The 14,279-nt window shown below is 36.6% G+C and overlaps 1 protein-coding gene across 2 annotated transcripts in view; it reads left to right on the plus strand.

The window, feature by feature from the left end:
• PTPN22 (protein tyrosine phosphatase non-receptor type 22) overlaps nucleotides 1-14,279 on the plus strand; it is a 57,902-nt gene that overhangs the window by 39,683 nt on the left and 3,940 nt on the right. For both annotated transcript variants that reach the window (XM_039249114.1, XM_039249115.1), the window contains 7 exons: nucleotides 531-614; nucleotides 766-812; nucleotides 3,142-3,169; nucleotides 6,578-6,661; nucleotides 7,052-7,167; nucleotides 8,363-8,393; nucleotides 13,013-13,090. In XM_039249114.1, the coding sequence (XP_039105045.1) occupies nucleotides 531-614; nucleotides 766-812; nucleotides 3,142-3,169; nucleotides 6,578-6,661; nucleotides 7,052-7,167; nucleotides 8,363-8,393; nucleotides 13,013-13,090 (468 nt within the window). The remainder of the gene's footprint in view (nucleotides 1-530; nucleotides 615-765; nucleotides 813-3,141; nucleotides 3,170-6,577; nucleotides 6,662-7,051; nucleotides 7,168-8,362; nucleotides 8,394-13,012; nucleotides 13,091-14,279) is intronic.

The following is a 14,279-nucleotide window of genomic DNA, read 5'->3' on the forward strand; positions in this document are numbered from 1 at the left end:
TTTCTTATAATAGCATTTGAATTTTTCTATAAAAATTCTGAATTTTTCTACAGAAAAATAGAAAACCCTGTTATACCATTGTTTTGTAAAAAGGAAAAACATCCATATTCTTTATTGTGGAATACAGAAGGGATACTAAAATCTTTATAATTCTACCTACTCTTTAACTGAATCCTTGACGTCCTTTACTGTATATTGTATGTAAAACAAAGGGGTTGTATAGAAAACAATTCAAAACTTCCCAAATTAATATAACATTTTGTATTTTCTTAACTGGTACCCAGTGACTCAATCAAAATATTTTTGGGCTATTAAAAGAAATAATAAATTTTGAAGCAGCAGCAAAGCCTCCTGGGTTTGCAACTTAAATAAAATGGGAGAATTTATCCTGCTTTTTTCATGAGTAAACACATACAAGTTCAACTGTTGTAGTGATGCCTGATAGAATTTACATCGAGATTAGAATATAAGAATTTCCTTTGGATTTTTCTAATTAAAAATTATGATTATATTTCTGACATTTTGGATAGGAACTTCTCCAAGGATAGATGATGAAATTCCCCCTCCACTTCCAGAACGGACCCCTGAATCTTTCATTGTGGTGGAGGAAGCCGGTGAGTACGGTTTCATAAGTGTAAAATGAAGTGTGGATTACCTGGATTACTTTTCAGGTCCTGTCAATGTTCTGTGTGCTATTGCTAAGTAACGTCTGCTTTCTAAAAGAATTACAACACTAAGAATTGGACTATATTTACTTTCTTTCAGGAGAATTCCCGCTGAATGTTCCCAAATCCTTATCTTCAGCTGTGAAGGTAATAACTGGAACATCATTAGAAGGGAGTGGAACATCTGAGTCAAAGACATTTGATGACTCTGTAAGACTTAGACCAACTAAAGTCGATAACTTTCTTTTTTTTTCCTACTCATTTGGATTCAACTATTGGAGCAATAGTCCTGCTCCTTGTATTTTTGATACCTATCCACTCAGTAAGCACTAAGCAGGTACGATTTATAAAACAATGTGTTAGAGGACATGGGAATAAAAAGATGTGTGAGGCACAATTATTGGGACGCCGGGGTGGCTCAGTCAGTTAAGTGTCCAGCTCTTGATTTTGGCTCAAGTCATGATCTCACAGGTCAGTTTGAGCCCCATGTTGAGATCCATGCTGACAGCACAGAGCCTACTTGGGATTCTCTCTCCCTCTCTCTCTCTGCCCAACCCCACAAATAAATAAAGTAGCATAAAAAAAGACACAATTATTGCCCTTAAGAAACTTACAGGTTGGAAGTGACTAAGGAAGACTTAGTGAAAGAAGAAATATTTGAGCTGGTTTCTGAAGGACAGTTAAAGCAAAAATAGATGTTTCCTAAGTAGGTAGCTTGTTCATAGTAGTCATTTGGTAGGCTGCATTATGTTAGCTGTAATAACATATTGTGGAGAATAATTTTTTGAATGACGTATCCATATTATTTAAGATAAACTTTTTGGAATAATGCTCCCCACTTCTGGAAGAAAAACCTACACTTCAATAATCTGTAGTGCATTTGTATATTCTATGAACCAATTACCTTAAAATTTCAGAGATCAGAGAAGTAATAACTAAACAAACATTTCAAAGTGCCTACGACTGAAATGCTGGTAGGCAGATATTCTCTTTTTAATTACACTTTGAATTTATTAGTAATTTTTATTGTTAATAATATGTCCACATGTAATGGTCTTTATCTTAACAACGCCTAAAGCCGAAACAATCACTCCTTTTCCAATGTCATGAAGTAGCTTCAATTTCAACAATTTACCTCCAATTAAATTTCCTGGGAAATGTTCTGAACAGGTAGGAAATAAATCAAAAAAGATCAACTTAGGACCAATCATTGTGATATAATAAAAATCACTATAAGGTTTGGGAGAGGATATTTGCAAATGATATAGTCAATCAGGGGTTAATATCCAAAATATATGAAGAACTTATACAACTCAACACCAAAAACCCTCAAATAATCTAATCTAAAAATGGGCAGAAGACATGAATAGATATTTTTCCAAAGAAACATACAGATGGCCAGCAGACACATGAAAAGATGCTCAACATCACTCACTGGCAGGAAAATGCAAATCAAAATCACAATGAGAGATCACCTCACACCAGACAGAATGGCTAAAATAAAAAACACAAGAAACAAGTGTTAGCGAGGATATAGAAAACAAGGAATCCTCGTGTACTGCTGGTGGAAATGCAAACTGGTGCAGCCTCTGTGGAAGACAATATGGAGGTTCATCAAAAAGTTAAAAATAGAATTTCCATATGATCTAGTAATTCCACTACTGGGTATTTACCCAAAGAATATGAAAACATGAATTCAAAAAGATATGTGCATCTATATGTTTACTACAGCATTATTTTTAATAGCTATGGATTATATTATTTATAATAAGATATGGAAACAACTCAAGTATTCACCATAGATGAATGGATAAAGACACACACACACACACACACACACACACACACACACGAATATCATGCAGCTATAAAAAAGAATGAGATCTTGCCATTTGTGACAAAAAAAAAGAGGGTATTATGCTCAGTGAAATAAGACAGAGAAAGACAAATACCATATGACTTCACTTATATGTGGACTTTAAGAAACAAAACAAAGAAAAAAAAGAAACAGAAAAACAGACTCATAGCTGTAGAGAACTGGTCATTGCCGGAGGGGAGGTAAGTGGGGAGACAGTGAAATCAGTGAAGGGGATTTAGAGTATAGTTATCTTGATGAGCACTGAGTAACGTATAAACTGTTGGATCATATTGTAAACCTGAGGCTAATATAACTCTGTGTGTTAATTACACCTAAGGTTTAAAAACTAATAACTTTTAAAAAAATTCATAAGCTTGCTTTGAAAAAAAGAAAAAGAACAAAGAAATTTACAAAAAGAAAACAGAGCACTCTAAGAGTTAAGGATGTCTTTTCGTAATTCAGTGAGTGTATTTATAAATTAGGGAAAATAGGATCAACATTTCTTAACTATCTTTGTAGGCATATGAAATATGATTTTTAAAATGTCTTTTATTGCTTCAAGTTTGTAAATATGTGTACATTTTCCTCTTTCACTTTTCTTTTCTCTTTTTTTTTTAGAGTGTAAAACTGCAGAGTCCCAAATCAGGTAAAAAATTTCCCTTTGACTTTAGATGACATTTAGCCTTAAGAATTTATACTATAAGAATGACTCATTAAGTTTAGAGTAATTCACCTCAAGAGATGACATAGTTCCCATAATAGTTACCACTGGTTATTGATTTATTTCTGATTTTCCCAGGCTAGGAGTTTTGTTTTGTCAAGGGCAAGGTAAACACAGGGTTTTAGAATTCTGTTCCTTTATATATATTCCTCAGGAAAAAAAAAAGCAAAACCTCTTTCAGATAGAATCTCTTAAAGCTTTGCAGCATTTCTGTTTTATAGGCTTTACCATGGTTAGCAATTGATTCTTTATTATTATTTTTTTATTTAAAAAAATTTTTTTGTATTTATTTATTTTTGAGAGACAGTGAGACAGAGTGCGAGGGGGAGGAAGGGCAGAGAGAGGAGACAGAATCTGAAGCAGGCTCCAGGATCTGAGCAAACATTCAGCACAGAACCTAATGTGGGGCTCAAACCCACGATCTGTGAGATCATGACCTGAGCCGAAGTTGGACCCTTAATCAACTGAGCCACCCCAGTGCCCAGCAGTGTGATTCTTTAGATCTTTAACTTGCTGTTGCTTTTCCAGTACTTTCTTGAGCTTCTCTTGTTTTATACATTGAATAACAACAACCACAGCTAACATTTATGGGGCACTAATATGTACTTTACATACATTATAACAGCTAGTAGTTGCCCTTAACATATTTATTCATATGAATATATTATTTGATTATACATAGGTTGTTTAACATAGAGATTAATGAGCATGGGCTTTGGAGTCAGAGAGGCTTTAATTAAAATCCTTAGCCTATGAGTAGTTATTAAAATGAATAATCTTGGTTAAAGTATATACTTCTCTACTGATTTTTCTCATTTATAAAATGAAGATAAAAGGACTCATTTCTTAGAGGATTTTTGTAAAGGTTAAAAGTGAGATAATGCATATGAAGATTTTTAACACAGTGGTTGTCAAATAAGTTCTCATTAAATGTTGTCTATTATCATTTTTATTAGATAATTACTAAATGAGAAATTCCTAAGTAAGTTCGTACTCTTTATACAGGATTAGAATAGTCAGGATATATAAGAAACGTTACTGTTTAATGTTTATATGCAAACTGGGTAGACAAAATCAATACTTGGAACCATTAACTGGTAATTTGTGTATTATAACCACTGATTATAATCACTAGGAGTCTGGAAAAAGGGGAGGTATCATTGGAGTGGTTAGGAAAGGCTTTACTGAGGAGAAGAAAGAAATTTAAGAATATAGTTAGAGGAAAAAGGAGGGGATCAGGGTAACAACATCCCAGGAGCAGGGATCAGGATAACATTAACTTCAAAGGTAGCAATAAGCATGATGAGTAGAGAGAAATGGTGAGTACGTTAATTTCATTGCAATCGAGGCTCTACTTGGGAAATATGGAAAATAAATTTGTGTAGATAAAATGTGGAGAGATTCTAAAGGATTTTATTTATTTATTTATTTATTTATTTATTTCTGCAGGATTTTAAAGTTAGGCAGATGAAATATCCAAGTCAAGGAACTCTATACAGAGAGAAAGCAGATTCGTGGTTGCCAGTCTAATACGGGAGGAACGGGGTGTGACTGCTAAATGGGTACAGAGTTTCTTTCTAGGGTGATGAAAGTTTTGGAAATAGGTAGTGACCACTGTTGCACTGTCATTGTGGGAAACTTTGCTATGTGTATGCTATCACACACACAGAGAATTAGGCAGAAGGGTTTCAGTTTAGGGACTTTCAGTTTAGGTAGCTCAGTTGGTTAAGCGTCCGGCTTCGGCTCAGGTCATGATCTCACGGTTCATGACTTCCATCCGCGCATCGGGCTCTGTGCTGACAGCTAGGAGCCTGGAGCTGCTTCGGATTCTGTGTCTCCCTCTCTCTCTGACCCTCCCCAGCTCACACTCTGTCTCTCTCTCAAAAATAAAATAAATATTAAAAAAATTTTTTAAAAAGAATTTCAGTTTAATGCAACAACTGATAAGCATTGTAGGTTCTTCATCAGGGGAGAGGTAAGATGAAAATGGTATTTTAGGAAGATATTTGACAGGATATCATTAATCGAAAATTAGTGTTAGTTCCCAGTATATTTCCTAACGGCAAGCTGGAACATGGTAAGTGACGTCAGGGTAGTTACCAAACATTTATTAAGTGCCTACTATACGCCAGTTACTGTACTTGGAGCTGGAAAGGAGTATTGTACTTTACTTTTGCATCATCCAGTGTATAAGAAATAAACAAGAGAACTTGCTTTGGAGAAAGTCCTAAGGCCTAAAGAACCCAAAGACTGTAAAGAAAGGTAAAAACTCTAGCATTGAACCACATTTTCATTTTCAAAAGACATTTCTATAATTACACTCAGCACTGTATACAGAGAATCTTATACACCATTTCTATCTTTAAGACTTACATTGTGGGGAAATAGCTCTATTATTTAAAATTCTTTTATATCATGGTAAATCTCAAGCACATTTTAAACCTACCATAATAACATCATCACACCAATGAAGTTAACAATAATTCCTTAATATTATCTAATATCCAGATTTTATTCAATTTTCTCAAATTGTCTCAAAAAAGTCTTTTTACAGTTGGTTTATTTGAATATGGATTAAAGACAACACACTGCATTTGGTTTACAGATTTGTTAAGTCTTTTAAAATCTGTAACAGTTTTCCTTCCTTTTTATATCTTCTCATGCCCTTTATTTGTAGAAGAGCATGGGTCGTTTGTCAAAGACTATGACTATTCAGATTTTCTTGTTTGTATTCTCATGGTTTTATTTAGCATGTTACTCTATCCCCAGGATTCTATGTAAAATGGTAGTTGGAATTAGAAACTTGATTAATTTTAAGTTTAATTTCTTTGGAAGAATACTTTTCTCTTTTTTCCCCTTTTAAAAGAATGTTTATTATTTTTGAGAGAGAGAGGAGGGAGGGAGGAGGAAGGAGGCCAGGGAGGGAGGGGTGGGGAGGGGGAAGGGCTGAGAATGAGGTGGACAGGAAGATCTGAAGTGGGCTCTGTGCTGACAGCCGAGAACCTGATGCAGGGCTTGAGCTCATGAACCATGAGATCATGACCTAAGCCCAAGTTGGATGTTTAACCAACTGAGTCATCCAGGTGCCCCTGGAAAAATACTTTTCGAAGTGAGCTAAAAGTTTTTCATGAATCATAGGCTCATTGGCTAAAAAGCTAGAAGAACAAAATTCTTGCGGCTCCAGTTATTGTTCAGTAATTTTTTACTTGCTTGTTGTGGGTTAATATTGAAAAATTGGGAAAGTTATACAAAACCAAAAAGGGATCGTGACTTACAACTTTTGATTGATGGATTTGTTTTGTTTTCCTTTGTTGTATTCTCTTCTTATCACAGATCCACATCAGGATCGGTCTTCTCCCCCCCCCCCTCCACTCCCAGAAAGAACCCTGGAATCCTTCCTTCTTGCGGATGAAGATTGTAAGTAGAAGTACATTCCCCTTAAAAAGCTATTAAAAATGAGACTTCTAACAGATTAACAATAAAGTAGGACCTAAACTGAAAAGGTATAAAGAATGATTAAACAAGATAAAAATAATACATTAAAAACACCCAAAATGTATTGTAAAAACAATGCATAAAAAAGCCCAGATAAGAATTACCAAATATATAACTGTATATATCCCAAAGGCTTAAAAAGCTATGCAACACACTGGCTGTTATATGGAAACCAACTTGACAGGAAAAAAAAAATCCTGAGGAAATATAAATTGTAACCATTAACAATAGTTAATAAATAGTTAAATAGTTAAAAAATAATAATAAAAATAAAATTTAAAAAAGCTATGCAACAAAACATTTTTTTTAAAGGTGTGCAGGCTCAGTCTATAAGGACTTACTCTGCTAGCTGTCCTAACACCATGGAAAATTCAACATCTTCAAAGCAGACATCGAAGACTCCTGGAAAAACTTTCACAAGGACTAAGGTAAAGATGGGAGTTTTAAGAAACGTGCCAGAGGCTTTCCATTTCTGCAGGTGTTCATATCCTCCACCCTCCCCTGCTGCCAGAGTCAGGATGGGAATTAGGTTACTTATAAGAGCAGCTGATTGGAACAAGACTGATAATCATTAGGGGAACTGATTAAATAAATCATAAATCATAAATCATAGTGTATGCATATAATGAAATGCTGTATAGCTAAAAAAAAGAATGAAGACTCTCTCAGTGTATTTATATATGATTTATTAACTTTTCTTTAAAAGGTAGAAAATATGATCTATATTTGCATTATACATTCATAAGGGACTCTGGAAGGGATATATAAGTAATGTCTATCTGTGGGGGGAGGGTTAGAAACTGGGTAGATGGAGAACAACGATGGGAGCATTTTTTACTACAATATTTTGAATTGTAAATAAATGACTTGTGTTTAAAAATTTGAACAAAAATGTTCCAAAAATAATTTATTAAATAGGTACTATGTAGAAGAATACGGTTTTATTACATATTAGGAAAATAGAAATATAGGATATCTTCCTGCCCTTGAAAAGACGACAGGTAGTCTACTGGAATAGAATGCCTATCTGAGAAATAATGTGAAAATATAGAAAGAGAACAAAATACCATGGAACAGATTAAAATATACATGCTGAGGAAATGTGAAGAAAAGAAGAAATCTGGGTAGATTCCTGGCAGAGATAAGTTAGAGACTCAGCATAGAGGAGGCCGGGTGCATTTGCTGAGTGGAGGGAGAAGGGAGTGGTATGGTAACAGTATGGAGTGGACCTTCGTAAATTTCGTTTCGTGTATGTGTAGCCAAAGTTCTAGGCTATGATGGGAATGGCTGTGTATCGCAGCTATCTTCAGAAGCCATTGTGGATTCTGGAATGGTCCTAAAAAGAAGAGAAGTAGGAACGCCATCTTGTTCCTCAGCTATTTTGAAAACATTGCTTTGAAATACATAGGGTGATTCTTATGGAAAAATGGCAGAGATAAAATCAAGCAGAGACTCTGCACTGAGTTAAACGTAACAAGGTGGAAAAAAAATTTGTGTGTTTTGATGGCTATTTTTAAGGAAGTTACTTCTTTTGACTGCTGGCCATATTTCTACTTGATTAAAGTATTTTGGATTTCACAGGAAAACAAGAAAAAACTAACATTTCCCTTTTCGTTTTTGTAGAGTTTGAAAATTTTGAGAAATGTGAAAAAGAGTAAGTTTCTTTATACTTGTTTTTTAGAATACATATACCACGTCCAAAATTGTGTAGTTTTCCCTTTATAACCACTCTGTGAAAAAATTAACAATAGTATTCCTATACAGAGCCTTGCTAGGGCCCTGTGTGTTAGAACAATCACCTCGAGGCCTTGAACTGTGCTACGCTCTACAATACTAATACTAGAAGGGACTCAGGAGAGGGGGAGTTTCAGGATTAATAATAGGATGTTTGGCACTTTCTCCCCATTCTAAGATGCTGTCATGCAAGTGTGTTATTTAAAATTCCTAGCAGTCTAACCTCAGATGTATTTTCTTTGAAAATAGTCACAGCAAAGCATATTGTGAAACAAATGTGTTGATATAACGAAACAAGCAGAGTATTGACACGTTTCCATTTTTGCCAAGTATTATTAGCAATAAAAGTCTGTTGCTTATTTTGTAATGAAAACAAAACTGAAAGACTCCTGAAACTGTGGGAAATTGATTATCTTAGAAGTCCTTATTTACAACTAGAAGTATATAAAACATTGTGATATACTTTTTATAAATTTGATTAACTTGGTTAATCATCAAGGTCCCAATGGCTATTTGGTATCATACTGGTGAGATAGGGAACGACAAAGAACACTGAGAAACTGTGGTTTATGGTATTGCCTATATAAGAAGGTTTATAGCTGAATCTTACCCATTTCTTCTGAGTTTTCACTCTGCCTCCCTATCAATAGACTAGTGCTTGCCTGCTTTCATTATTGACACCACACCTAATCTCGGAAGTGAACAGATTTCTCACCTATGATGGCTAAAATATGGTTGGAAAATATACTCTTTCCTCTAACGTGAGTCAAAAGAGAATTTAAACATTTCAGAGGAAATTATAGTATAAAATAGGGGAAATAAAAACAGCCCAAAGCAAAGAAGTGACTAACTTGGATAGCTAGACAGGTTGGTTTGAAGAGCTTAGCTTATGAAACACCCAGTTTTCTTTCTGAAAAGAAAAGAGAAAAGAAAAAAACTTTTTATATAGCTCCAACCCTATCTTCAGAATATCAAACAAATACACGGACACTTGAAGTAAATTAAGGTTGGCATAGATTCAGTATGTGGTGAGGCTCTCAGAAACTCTGAGTCTTATTTCTAAGTAAGACCTCGCAGATCATTCTCTAGGTCTAGGCTAATTTCAGTTTCTCAGCTGCCTTTATCCTCTGGTCTTTTGTCCCTAAATGAAGAACAATATCTGGCCCTTAAAACTGATCCCAAAGCTTTGGATTTATCTGCCTATGCTTGGGAAAATGTCCTCTTCCCTTCCAGATGGTTTATGACTTTTGAATTCCAGATGTTCTCCCTTTAGCCTGGATCTCTAACTGGTTTGTAGTTAAAGCTGGTCCTATTTTTGATAATATGAGGATTCTTCATCTGTTGTTTTCAGCTAGCATTTAAACATAATGTCATTCATTCACTGAATATTCATTGAGTGCCTACTAGGGGCCAGGCATTCTGTAAGACACTGGGTATATGATGATGAACACAAGAGGTATTAGGCTATACCTCTGTGGAACTTAAGTCTAGTTAGGGACTCAGACATTAAACAAGTAAATTCACAGATACATGCAAATAACTCATGGTGATAAACGTTGTGCAGGAAGCCAAGAGGGTAATTATAAGAGAGAGTAACAGAGGGATCTATTTTAGAATGAGTGGTCCAGGAGGCCCTATCTAAGCGATGATTCAACCTGGACATGAAGGAGCAGCCAGCCTGGAGAAATGTGGGGAGAGGAGCCCTCCAGATAGAGGGAACAGAATTTGTGGAAGCTCTGGAGTGTCGGTTTGGTGTGTTGTAGGAACTGAGAGGAAGCCATCATAGCTGAGGGTATTAAGAGAGAGCAATAAAGTGTGGTGACTGACAAGATGGTGGAGGTGGGGGAGAAGGTAGGTAAAGCCTTATGGGTCATGTTAAGTAGTTTAGAGTTTATTTTAAGTGCAGTGGGAAGTGATTGAAGAGCTTTAAGCAGAGATGTTACATGAGGTGGTTTTTTTCTTCTTTTTTATAAAGTTTATTTTGAGAGAGAGAGAGTGAGTGTGTAGGTGTGTGTGCACAGGTGTGAGCACAAGTGGGGAAGGGGCAGAGAGGGAGGGAGAAACAGAGTCCCAAGCAGGCTCCATGCCACCATGGTGGAAGTCAAACCCATGCTCCGTGAGATCATGACCTGAGCCAAGATCAAGGGTCTCACGCCCGACCGACAGACCCCCCCGGGGGGCCCACATGATCTATTTTTTAAAAAGATCATTCTGTCTGCTGTGTGGAAAGTGAATCATAGGGTGACAAGAATTGAGCCATCGACCATGATGTCTGATGCCTACTCTTGCTGGGAAACTTTAATTACTCAGATACCCTTCAGTTGCAAGTGATAGAAAGCCCAGCGTAAGCCAGCTGAAGCAGAAGAGGGGAGTTCACTGGCTTGTAACCAGGAGCTCAACTGATATAATCAGGACCCAATCTCATTCCACATCTCCACCTTTGTGTTACTCTGTGTTAGCTCATTCATAGGCAGGCTTTTACCGTGTGGTTTCAGGCTGATGATAGAAGAAAATGAGCTCTATCCTGGTTGCTCAAGCAATAGTCTGATGACTAGTGCTGCTGATTTGGCCTGATGGTCTTGGTTTGGTTCATTTGCCCAACCTTGAACCAATTATTGCCAGTATATTATGATTAAGCAGAGCAGTGTCATACTGTTATTAAAATATTTAACAATCGTTACACATAGATACAGACCAAGAGGGAATGAGGTCAGACCTAACTGGTATGAATGACCATGGCCATGTACCCACTGAAAACTAGCCCCGGTCATAGGTCAGTTCCTTGATCTAAAGGGAGAATCACCTTCACCAGAAGTATGGGGGCTGAAAATTGGGGCAGGGCGGTTTCCTAAAGGAAAAGTCAAGTTCTGTTATCAGAAGGAGGAGGAATTAATGCTGGGCAGGCCACATAAACGTATCTGTGACATGATGTAGTTCTACTGGAGCTGCCATAAGAAGAAAATCAAGGGGCGCCTGGGTGGCTTAGCCGGTTAAGCGTCTGACTTCTGTTCAGGTCATGATCTCACGGTTCATGAGTTTGAGCCCCAGGTCTGGCTCTGTGCTGACAGCTCAGAGCCTGGAGCCTGTTTCAGATTCTGTGTCTCCCTCTCTCTCTGACCCTCCCCTGCTCACACTGTCTCTCTCTCTCTCTCAGAAATAAAAAAAATTTTAAAAAATTTAAAAAAAGATTTAAAAAAAGGAGAAAAATCAAGATATTTCATTAAATGAAAAAAGTAAATTATAGGATAATTAATCTTGTTTATGTAACAGCCTGATAACAAAACTAAGTCCTTACAAGTATATTAAGTTTAACCATATGGCATGGACATTTTCAAAACACAGAAACCAACCAAACAACAAAAAAACAAATTATGTCAAGCTAGTATGCAAAATAGCAGTTCCCTCTGATATATTTATTTGCAGAATCTTTTGTCTCCCATTATAAAAACAGACAATACTCCCTCCTGTTGGCATAACTGTTTTCTTTCGGTAGGATGTATCCAGCTCTCAGCTCACAAGCATCATAGCGATGATTGAAATGTCCTTAACTTTCTCACCTTCACTCATTGCTTATTCATGTCTCTACCCTCAGGGCCTAGCCCCATGCTTGGCACGTAATAGGTACTCAATAAATATATATGTTGATCGAATCTGATTGAAATTCATTATGTGCTGCAGTGCTTCCTACTAAGGTATCTCCCCAAAAAACGTTTTTTCCCTCAAATCCTAGCATTAGCCATGTGCTTACAAACATAGATGCAGTCCTCACGCTGCTTATTGAAAATGCTGAAAACCAAAAAAGGGTGAATATTTAATCATTTCTCCCTAATCCTATGCTGTTTGTACACAAAGTTTTACAGAAAGTTTGTACAGACCTGAAATTATTTTTTTCACTGCTAAATAGTGCACATGCAAAATGAGGACGATATGAAAACTGGATTGTTTTTAAAATTGGGCAGAAATTGATACATGAATATATTAAGGTGCTGGGGAGAGAAACATGCTTTTAAGTTTACTTATTAGTAGCTAAAATAGCAAAACAAGGTGATATAATAATGTTTTGGGGAGCTTCTGGGCCTCTATAATGGGAAAAAGTAGGCTGGAAAGTGGAGATATTCCAGGAGTAAAGGATGCTGTAAGAAGAACCATAGATGAACTCAGGTGGAAAACAAATGATTTAAAAGTATCTTAAGAGTGATGAGTGCAAAGTAAAATGAAATCAAAAGCCACAGTTTGAATCCCCTGCTAAGCTGTTTCACAATGTAGTTGAAGCTATTCCTGAATCCTCTGGTGATTTTCTTTAGTGTTGGGCCTTCCTATACAATGTGTTTGCAAAGAAAAGAAACTTAAAATATCCACACAAAAATGTGTTAACCCATTTGTAAATAAGCATCTGTATTTCGTGATATTTTATAGTGACATGTTAATTCAGGAGCCTTAATTACGCTCGAGGAAATATTTCAAAAGTTATGTGTTCTGATAAACAGTAATCAGAGTTGGTCTTCATTTTTTCCCTTACATTTTTTCTTTTGACTCCAGGTATCACTAATTCATCCCCCGCAAACAAGCCTGCAGAGTCTGTTCCGTCAAATTATTCCAGCTCCTTTCTGAACTTTGGTATGTAGGCGTGTTATTCTCCAGCAGGGTTAAAAACAAAAAAGTTTATCGTGTAGTCTGGGATACGACTTTAAATATGATTCAAGGTTGATATATTGGTCCTTATATTTATATTCTTTCCATGCAAGTTTTCCTTTTCTTTTTGACCTTAGCTACCTCTTAACATCTTTCCTAGGACTGAATTGCCTAGGAAAGCAGAAAATAAAGCTAGGTAACCAAATGACTACATTGCCATGTGGTAAATGAATGTGACTAGCCAAGTGAAGAAATTCTGAGATGCTAGGATACTCCCGTTCATATCTAATCAAAGTTATAAAGAATACGCAAGTGTGGTCATAAGAACAACACTTGCTAGCTAATTTTATATAATTTGTCTACAGGAGGGGCCGAAGCACAATTCTGACAGTTTAAAGGAATTGTTTGCCCCATTTTCCTTAATTATAAACTATAAGCTCAAAATGATTTTATATTATTTTAAGCATCCTATTCTAGATGGAAAATTCATGATACTACTTAAGATAGTATCACCTATAAATTTTTTGGTAAGAAATATGGTAACTAATATAGGCTATGATTACAAATTATTGTAAAAGCAGACCCCCTCCCCTGAAAGGATCTGGGAGCCCCCCAGGGTACCTTGGGATGAGACCTTGAGAATTATTGCTGTGTGGTATCGCCCTTACTTGTATGGTCAGAACTGGGTTGCTGCCACGTCCACATTGTGGGTGTTAAGAAGATGAGAGAAAAAGGTGTAAGAAGTGAGATCTCCTCTTCTGGCCGCAAGGTACTGACTGGCCTGGAAGTGGCAACATCATGTCAGTAAAATTCCCTTGAAGAGAATTTGGCATCTAAATGGCAAGGGTGACTGGGGACAGTAACGACAGTGGGTAGGCAGTTGCTGAAGTACAATTCTTTTCCTGGAGAAGCAATTCCTGGACAGGTTCTGCTGCACAGGTAGCAATCCCTGCCATCCCTGGATTATGGTCCCCATTTCACCGTGGCAAAATATTTAACTAGAATCTTTGGATATGGTTTTTGGGCTGTAAAATTTTATTTGGGGGCACCCAGGTGGCTCAGTTGGCTTAGTGTCCGACTCTTGGTTTCAGCTCAGGTCATGATCTCACAGTCTGTAGGTTCGAGCCCCACATTGGGCTCTGCGCTGACAGCTTGGGATCCTCTCTCTCCCTCT

The sequence above is a fragment of the Hyaena hyaena genome, unplaced genomic scaffold (genome assembly GCF_003009895.1).
Source record: "Hyaena hyaena isolate Hyena2069 unplaced genomic scaffold, ASM300989v1 scaffold_330, whole genome shotgun sequence".
Taxonomy (NCBI): domain Eukaryota; kingdom Metazoa; phylum Chordata; class Mammalia; order Carnivora; family Hyaenidae; genus Hyaena; species Hyaena hyaena.